General features: G+C 35.4%; 1 protein-coding gene across 1 annotated transcript; it reads left to right on the top strand.

The window, feature by feature from the left end:
* The first annotated feature begins 3,342 nt into the window (after positions 1 to 3,342).
* LOC121427766 (E3 ubiquitin-protein ligase TRIM71-like) lies at positions 3,343 to 7,659 on the top strand. The gene is made up of 2 exons (XM_041624317.1): positions 3,343 to 4,475; positions 5,518 to 7,659. Exons 1-2 carry the CDS (start codon positions 3,843 to 3,845, stop codon positions 6,781 to 6,783), a joined length of 1,899 nt encoding a protein of 632 aa, XP_041480251.1. The 5' UTR covers positions 3,343 to 3,842; the 3' UTR covers positions 6,784 to 7,659.
* Positions 7,660 to 9,955: the final 2,296 nt, after the last annotated feature.

Below are 9,955 nucleotides of genomic sequence, written 5' to 3'. Positions count from 1 at the left end.
ATATTTGTAAATATATAAATCCGTTTAATTTAACATTATCAATAAATTTTAATGTTCGATCATTTCATTAGCTAACGTAGACTTCCATGTGTAGTAGAGTAGCTCTATCAAAACAAAAGAGAAAAATGAAAACAAAAGAGAAAAATGAAAACAAATGGATTTACGATGGCTTTATGAGATATAAAAACAACAAACGAGGGGAAGTCGACCGGGGCCCGTATACACAAAGCTTAGCAATGATCGTAGAACATTGTTCTACGGTTGATTGCATTGACTATAATGTATCATCGATCGTTAAAATCAAGCGTGCGCTTAATTGCTAACCTTTGTGTTACTAGGCCCATTAGTTGCTTTCTAAAAGCTACCCAATCACATTAACCCCGAAGTAGATCGAGCACATAATTATGGAGGTTTGTTATATCGTTTTTCTTTTAATTGAACCTATGTTTTTCTCAATATTCATAAAACTCTGAATATCATAAATTTGAATCGAGTCTGTTCAAACTTTGAATGCAAACTAGAAAGGATGAGAGAGAGAGGCAATCAGAGAGAGTTAGGGGGAGAAGGGGAAGAGAGGGGGAGAGAGAGGGGGGGGGGGGGTAGAATATGGGAGGAGTGGATCAGGAGTACATGAGATGAAACCAGAGATAGAATCAAAGAGAAGAGAAGGATAAGGAGAGAAATCTTTAGAACTATCACAAATGAAAAATAACTGAATAATTTATCTTAACGTCCCTCAACTGTCCCCCAACCGTTTCGACGATCTCTGCCTTAATGTCTCCATCAACGGTTGCGTAGGGTTATAGGAGAGGAATTATATAAACAGAAAATCTTTAGAAATACCAGAAATGAAACATGAATAGAAGGATAAGGAGATAAATCTTTAGAACTATCACAAATAAAAAATAACTGAATAATTTCTTAACGTGTCTTAACCGTGTCGATGATCTCTGCCTAAATGTCTCCATCAATGGTTGCGTAGGGTTATAGGAGAGGAAGATAGACAGAAAAATCTTAGAAAACAGAAATGAAACTGTTACGATACTGCAACAAATAATAAAGAAGATTTTTAAATATATATAAAGTTTAAATTTTCCTTTTTTTTATCACAGGAAATAATTATACATAAACGAAATAAAACCAAATAATCTTACATTAATCTCTTGAAGTGTCTGATGTACAATCCAGGGTTATAGTTCACTGTTATAGTCCAATATATATTCCAGGTAGGCTGGGAAGATTCCTTATTGATGATGGCGATGATGAAACTGATGTTGAAGTCCGATGAATAATAAAAGTCACTGTAACGAGTTGAAATGTCCGTGAAGACGATGTTGATGATGATTAACAGTCAATTTCAGCAATCCATGGGTTGAAGCGTGTTCATTGAACAGGTTGATGATGTTGATGATCTCGATGAGAACTGATAATTTCTCTCTCAAAATAACTGCAAACAGTTCATTGATGGTGGGCAAGTAATTCCACACAATATAGATATTCCAGGTGGAAATAAACTGATATGATCTGGTGAAGTGATCTCATATGATGCGATGTGATCTCCTGCTCTCATATGATGTGATGATATCCTTAAAGAAACTGCAGCTTTATATACCCATTACAGCTATCCTTCTAGAATTCACTATAATGGAAAGTTCTAGCATTGCCTTCCAAAAGAATGTTCTCCTTTCAGGAGCAGTCAAAATCCAGAAGACTCTTGAATGACCTCATTGAAATCAACATGTGTAAACAAAATACCTAAGCCTATTCATTTCCACTACCAATACAATTCTATTGTTTGGCTTTTCCCTATTCAACAATAAAACTCCTTGGCCTTTAAATAGGCAAGGCCTGTATAATAAAAGACATTCTGGAACGTTCTTACAAACATGCTGTGGAATGTACTTGATCATTCTAGGCTATTCTTAAAGAGGAAATAACTAATAGATTAATGTAACTGCTTTCACAATTCTTCTACAATTATTCTTATATATAACAAAACATGAATGAATAATTTCTCTTAAAAACAATATAAAGAAGAACATAAAATCACAATTACACAAAACAATATCAATATACAGACTCAGAAATTAAAGATTAATATCTTTTTTAACCGAATAAGATCTGTCTTACGCATATATTAAATTATAAATGATATAGAAAAAGATCCCGCAATGAGTTACACAGAGATTACTCTAAAGATGGCAATTTGATCGTTTAAGTCACGTAATCTATGAATGAAATATCTTCTTGATAGAGAAATAGAGATTTTACAATAGTGGAAATATCAAATCATACAGTCGGGGATTTTTGCACATGAAGACGGAAATTATATGAAAAAATGCTCAGTTTTCATTTTTACACAATGCGGGCCCAAAATCTGAAACCATGTCTCCAAGCAATTAAGAATTGAAGTTGATATGAAAAGGAAAGTATTTAAGAACTATAATTATGGTCCTCTTCAAGGGGAGGGGGGGGTGCTAGGGAACTGGAATTTAATATCTAAACGTTGCCTGCATGAAATGAGGGGATTAGGCAACGGGAGGTGGGGGGTACTGGTTGGTGATTGAATAAAGGGGATAATGATATCCCTTGGGATCTGCTGCCGTAGCAAGAAAAGGGGGCCGAAAGAAATTACCAGTCCTTCCATTATTATGTGACTACCCTACGGCCTATTAATCTACAAGTAACTCCCTTTGAAATATGAGGAAAACGTTAATAAGCTCCTACATATCACGCTATGTGTTTTAAAGATTAATTAGATTATAGCTTTCTTTGAATCTGTCATTTTTAATAGGTAAATGATTCTTTAAATCTACCCTTTTTTCTCATTGAAACTATATATTAAAGAACCTTTCAACCAAAACAATCATTTTAAAAGATCTTCTTTTCCAGGTATTATCACGTGACTAATTTTCCAGATCACATTCTACATTGAAATATTGTTTGGTTTCAAACTTTACAAATCAAAGCGCCAATACTCTTAAAACAAATCAGTCAAATTGACTAGACCAGTAGTCAGCTGGGTGCAACTGATATGGCAATCACTGATAGTCACGTTTTTAGAGTGGACTACGATCCAATTAAGTCCTTCACAGTAAAAACTTTTGGGTTTCTTCATACAAGACTGTTTACTATATGAATCTCACAGTAGTTGTTAAACGGTTTAAAGAAACATGCTTTGTTGTTTCAGACTTTAAACAACGTTTAAACAACTCCTGTAAAGTTGATTTAGCAAAACAGCGTGGTATATGTATACATGTTTTAAACAGCTTCTTGGCTGTGTTGCTTCAGTCAAACAATGCCAAGACCAGCACGGATCGATAAATCTCGAATAATTAGATAATCAGTTGAAAATAGGAATATCTGCATTCTGGCTAATCAACCTTTGTAATAGATAAAACTGACAAGAGTTTGTAGTGGAAGAACAATTCCGATGACATAGTCATCAGGTAGTCACATGGAGTCAGCACCATACATGCTATTGATATATAATTATCATACCCACTTCTATTTTTAGGAAGTTTATACTGCGCAGCAGTGTGCTTTTACCTTTGATTGTAATCAAAAAGTAATACGAGGCTTTTGGATCAATGTGTACTAAATATATATAAGCGGAATGAAAAAAATCCCTCTTTCGATGAAATTATGGATACTTAACGCTGCCAAGTTCAAAGGTAGGTGGGAATACCCAGTTCTATTAATAGAAAGTTCCTACTTCAATTCACAGTAGTGTGCTTTTACAATTGCAGCACTACGAATGATTTGTATCGAAATGCACTGTTGGCTTCGTTGTAATGTGATAGTTCTTGTGGTTGGATTTAATTAGATCTCTTTATTTAGCGATGGCTGAGAAGTGTGGATCAGAGAAAGCATCAAGCTCTTCACCGAACCTGATATGTCCATTATGTCTTGATATATTTGTCGAGGCGACAATCTTAACTTCATGTGGACACACATTTTGTAGGCGATGCCTCAAGAAATACGATCTAACCCACCAGGACCTTGATCACATGGTCTGTCCTCTCTGCAGGGAGATCACCAAGTTGTCCGCCAACCGTGTCGATGATCTCCGCCTCAATGTCTCCATCAACGGATGCGTAGACGATCACCACGCCAAGTGTGGAGGGATGAACGCTGTCCTCGAGATGCGACCAAAATGTTCTGGTTGCAAGCTTCAAGGAGATGCTGTCTCATTCTGCAGAACCTGTAATAACTACATATGTGATAAATGTTTGCAATGTCATCAATATCTGTCAGTCTTTGAAGATCATGAGATTGTCTCCATTGATGATGTCATCGAAGGGAAGGTCAGCATTGGTCATTTATTCGAGAAGTGTTCCATCCACAAACCAGAGAACAAGGACATGTTTTGTGAGGTTTGTAAGGTCCATGTCTGTCACAAGTGCGTACTCGTTGATCATCAAAATCACAAAGTCAAGAACCAGGTTAACTTTGAGCAGGAGTTGCGACAGAAGGTGAATTTATTCATAAATATCACAGCAAAAACGTTGTATAAAAATCCATATAACACTGTTCACTATTTGAACCTTACAGTTATGTAGTTGTTTAGAAGTTTAAACAATCAGAATTTTTTTCAGAATCAAATATCAATAATCAAACCTAGCTGTTTACAAGTTTAAACACTTAAAAATATTTAAGCCAGTAATGTGAGGTTAAACAGTTGTACAAAAATGTAGGCAACATGTTCAGAGCGTACACTCTTAAAAAGGTTGAGCAAAAAGGCCCAATTTTTAACCATCACTTGGCAACATATTATCCATACTACTATTAGTTAAAGTCTGTCCAAATTGGGTAATAAAAACTAATAATTGGGTAATAACTTTGCTGAATTAGACAATAACTGCCCAGAATACATAAGTATGTATACATTTTTTTTTACTATCAAACATTACCCAACACAGTGGACACTGTAGATTTATGATGAAAACACCAACGATCACACTATTTTTTTTTTAATGATTACGATGGTGATGAAACCGATGACGATAATAATGATAATCACAATATCAAGATATACACAAGATATTAAGAACATTAACAGTAAAAATATAAAAAGAAATAATACTAATAAAATAATGATAATGATAATAATTAAGGTAACAGGAATAATGATAGTCATGATAATGATATAATAAACAAGACTATAGAACAGAATATTGATTAATAAAACAACAATATATATATATGTTGTTGAATACAGATTGACAATGATATATGATGATTTTTAATACCATCATCAGCATCTAAAATGTTGTTTCATTTGATTATGTAACTTATTCTTTGTGTTGAACTACATTGATGATTGTTATCGTTGTTGTTTCAATATGACAAACAATTTTGTAATTATATGCTGTCTCTCTTCAATCTTATTCAGATTGTCGTATGTCATTCTGTATGATTTCTTTGTTTGTAGAGTATCAGTATTTCTTATATTAGCCTTTATGGAATATTTGCAGATATAACTCGCTGTTTTTACTTATCACTTTCAATTCGTAGGTGACAGACCTTGCTCAGCGATGTGCTGACAAGAAAGCAGAGCTGGAAAAGAACATTCAGAACATAGAAATACAACGTCATGAGGTACACACTGCAGTGCAGACACTACTAGATGATGTCAGGCAAGCCTACAGTATCAAGGCCAAGGAGCTGGAAGAAAATCTTCGAAATCTCACCGACCAAATACATGCCTTACAGCATAGTTTTGATGACGACCTCAATGTCTTGAAGTCAAAAGATCGCCAGAGGATCAAGAGTATTTGTAGTTCAATTACTTTGGTAGATAATGACAGACTGCGTCATCTTGAGACAGACACTCTATCTGCTCATATCTTGCTCTGTGAAGAGCTGGATGCTATGCTGAAGGAGGTTACTGATCACACTTCTGCGGAAGCTATTACGAAGAAAGCACAGGAGAAGAGGTTCAAACCAGCAGATGATACTCGTCTTGACCTCGGGAGCATCTCAGGATCAGATCCCAAGATGGAAGTCATTCAGTGTGTTGATCTACGGGGAGGGATGTGCGGTATGGCACGGTACTCGCAAAGCAGTGTCGCTATCGGGTATGGGTGGAATGCACAAGGTATTGATATCATTGATTCAAATGGTGGAAAGCAGCGATATAGTAACATATCAGCTTTAAATGACATCAATTGTTATGATCTGGTTTTGCAACGGGACGGGGCGTTTTGCGTGTCGACTGGTAATACAGAAGCCCACATCTACTCTCGCCTTGGCTGTAGGAAAGCAACAATCCACGTGAGAAACAATATAAATTCTACAAACGTTAACAAAAGTCCATCTGATGAAATCATTATTACTAACTATGGAAAACAAGTCTATATCTATGACCCGACAGGATCCACTCTGAAACACACTGTTCAAACAAAGCACGATACGGAGCAGGCATCTATCACCAGGACGGGTTTGATCGTCACGAGTTTATGTTGTGCCGATCCACGCGTGGTGACGGTCTATGACAGGGATGGGAATGCTGGTGAGTCTCTACAAGCTCCAGAGGGTGTCTACCTGTATGCTGCCGTGGATGAGCAGGACAGGGTGTATGTAGCGAGTGTTGATGTGGATAATAGTAGCGTCGTGATCAGGCTATATGATCTTGATGGTCTGAACCTGAAGGAAAGAGTTGAGTTCAATGCACTTGATATGACATTGGATAGTTATTGGTGTTACTTGGTTTCCCTCTCCCCAGACATGCTCGCCTTTGCTTGTGACAATAAGTTATATTTCATCAAGGTATCACTGTAATCTACGTTATATCACACCATGTAGTACGGAAACTGACATGCTTTCATCCTGCTACAATACAAATCTACTTTAACACGTGTCGATATTCAGTATTACATGTATATTACTTACCATGTGATATCTTCATCCAATGATAGAATCACTTAATGTGATATGGATAGTCTTAATTACCATGGTTTCGTATAAATTAGTGAACAGGTGGAGATGTGAATATATAATTTATATTCATTTTCCAATATATGCGTGTATAAATACAAACTTTATCTCAATTATTATATACTTAATATTGCATATAGGAATGTATTGTATACGTTGTAAAGTATAATTACAAATCGTCCATTATCGTTATATTAATGTGTTGAGTCTTTCTAAGAATTTCTAAGAATTAGAGAAAATTCCTAAAGATAGCTTCCACTATCTTTAATTCTAGATTAACTTAAACGTTCAATTGCTATTCGTGCCAGATTTTCTCTGTTTACATTCAAGTATATATGTAACCACGATCCCTTCAGATCCCCCAAATTGACACCATTTATTTGCTTTTTCAAGAACATTCCAGCAATCTCTATCCCCATTTTCCCCATTTTGCTCGTTACGATAACACATCGGTGTAAAAAATCCAAATCACCTTTTTTTCGAAATTACATATTGTAATTAAGTGAAAATAGAAGATTGTAAACATTGATCTGGCAAAAAAGAAAAATCCAAACAACTAGCCATTATGTATTTTTATTAGTACAAGTTCGAAAAAAGTTCGGTTTCTTTTTGATTGCAAGTTTAAGATCATGAAAGCAGCCTTAAAAAAAAGAAACGTGCAAAAAAAGCAACCCAAACTTTTACGCAATAATTCGAAAGACCTGGTTATCACCTTTAACGTAGAGGGGCAACTCCAGGTCGATTAGTGGTAATTTTCTTTTAAGAACATGTAATTGTACTTTGAATTTGATGTATGAATTATTTTTTTATTGTGTAAATATCACGATTTATATATTATAAATGCATGTTATCGAGTTATTGCTCTCTCAGAGATTAGTCTCTGACATTCTCTTGCGTATAGTTATGACCTATGTTTAGAACGACTCTGTTTATCCATGGGGAAAGAATATTTTAAAAGTAAATTGATTACAAAACTTATAGTTTTTTAATTTCGGTATAAGGTTTGTTTTATTTAATAATATGTGTTTCTTGACGCCGTGAATGCACCACTATTAGTGACTATGCGTAGCTATTAGATGAATTTATTTTGAATGTATAACCAGTGACATCAGGGCCCGGTCAAACGAATTTGAAAGAACAATCCTGATTGGTTCCTATTCAGTCTTGTGAGCAAATTACGCATGCAACGACGATCTTGATAGGCTATTTCATTTAGCGATTAATCGCTAACCTTTGTGTTATCCCGCCTAGTTAGTTCAACATGAAAAAAAGAGCAAATAGGCGTAATGTTTTGAATTGCACTTCTTGGGCCTGTTGCACGAACCTCAACAACCATCTTAGATGAATATCTCTATGATTGATGTTGTACTTTAAATGTATTGTTTGATTTTGTTGTGCTTGCTTTGTGAACGGAAAATGAATAAATCTAAATCTAAATCTACAATGTACAATTAATCATGAATACCAAGCATACGATCAATCGACAACCTTTGTGTTACGGGACCCTGGTAGACTTACATACTGTATAAATGGGAATGGTATAGGTATCGATTATTATCAACTATATAATATAATAAAATAGACAAAATATCTTATCTCTTAATATGCTGACTGTAGAACAAATATCTTGTTTACCAATAAAGAATAACCATTACAAAAGAAAGGCCCCGAAGCTGCAAATCATTACTACATTATAAGCTACATTTTGATATTCGACTGTTTTATTCTCTTAGGCCAATATGTATTAGAATGCATTTAGCAAACCCAAAAGTAAAAACAATGGAAACAAAACAGATATCCGATTATTTTATGAGATACTAGTATATGAATGGTAAAGACAGAAAACGAGGGAAAATTATTCTCTCGGCGAGAGGACAATCTAGAGTTTGCTATCTAATTAAGTTATTCTACGGATTTCTCTTTTCGTTAAATTGTAAATAATGATTAAATTGAATAGAGTCTGGTCAAACATTGAACATGTTGAATACTAACTACATAGAGCGCTTGCAAAAGGATGAGAGGTGGGGGGGGGGGGAGGAGGGGGTAGTCGGTGAGGGATAGCTAGAGTGGGGGAGAGTGAGAGAGAATCGGGGGGGGGGTGAAAGAAAGGGATAAAAGGGAGAAAGAAATAAAGATGGACAGAAAGAAAAAAGTAAGAAATACACAAATAAAGGAGCAAAGATTAAAAGAGAGTTAGAAAGAAACAATAATTTTCAAGAAAGTAAGACTGGTTTAAAAGCTGTGTATGATGGCGCTGTTCCAACTTCTTGAACGGCGGCATTACTTCGGGTATCTTTATACAGGGTCGTTTATGATTGAGAGTGTGTAATATGTTCTTGATGATTGAAGTTTTTTTCATCATCGAATCGTATTAAGATAATTGAAAATAAATCATAATTACTCGGATACCGATATGGCTTACTATAGAAAAAAAATCGAGTAGAAATTTTATTCATCTCTTGCCCATGTTAATGAGAATCTTGTCATTTATTTAGACCAGCGCTTCTCAACCGATGTGCCGCGAGAAACTTTAGATGGAGGAAAAATAATAAGGGAAAAACTATAGTAGGGCCTATATTACACAAACGTGTCCGAACATAATATTCCCAATCATGGAGGTAGAAAACTACCTCTATGGTCCGATCGGTCTACGTGGGTCAAACAAAACTAAAGCACGCGTAGGTATCATGTATGTTACAAAGCCTACACATGATGGTTTCGATCTAACCTTGATGTGAACCTCGTGTGCATGCAATTTGTGAATGTAGTTCATTGCTGCCCATTTAACGGACATTTGCGATACAGATAGTTCTCAAACTGTTTGTTTTGTATGTGCTTCGGAGCTTTGTGTTCAAATTTTTTCGAAACATTTTTTTTCATGAAAATTTAATTTTTTTATTTTGGTTGGTGGGCCTCGAAAAAAAACAGAATCAAAGTGGTCCACGAGCAAAAAAAAAATCTTGGGAGACGCTGATCTTGACAGTGTTACAGTGGGGGTGGGAGAGAATAGGAGAAG

Source organism: Lytechinus variegatus, chromosome 14 (assembly GCF_018143015.1).
Source record: "Lytechinus variegatus isolate NC3 chromosome 14, Lvar_3.0, whole genome shotgun sequence".
Lineage (NCBI taxonomy): Eukaryota > Metazoa > Echinodermata > Echinoidea > Temnopleuroida > Toxopneustidae > Lytechinus > Lytechinus variegatus.
Note: the sequence above shows the minus strand (reverse complement) of the source record. Positions and strands in the feature narration are given on the sequence as shown.

Bases quoted from the DNA above. Each gene is read 5' to 3' on its own strand.
- LOC121427766 (XM_041624317.1), top strand. From the start codon at position 3,843: ATGGCTGAGAAGTGTGGATCAGAGAAAGCATCAAGCTCTTCACCGAAC. The intron at 4,476-5,517 runs GTGAATTTATTC...TTCAATTCGTAG, and splicing joins AGCAGGAGTTGCGACAGAAG to GTGACAGACCTTGCTCAGCG.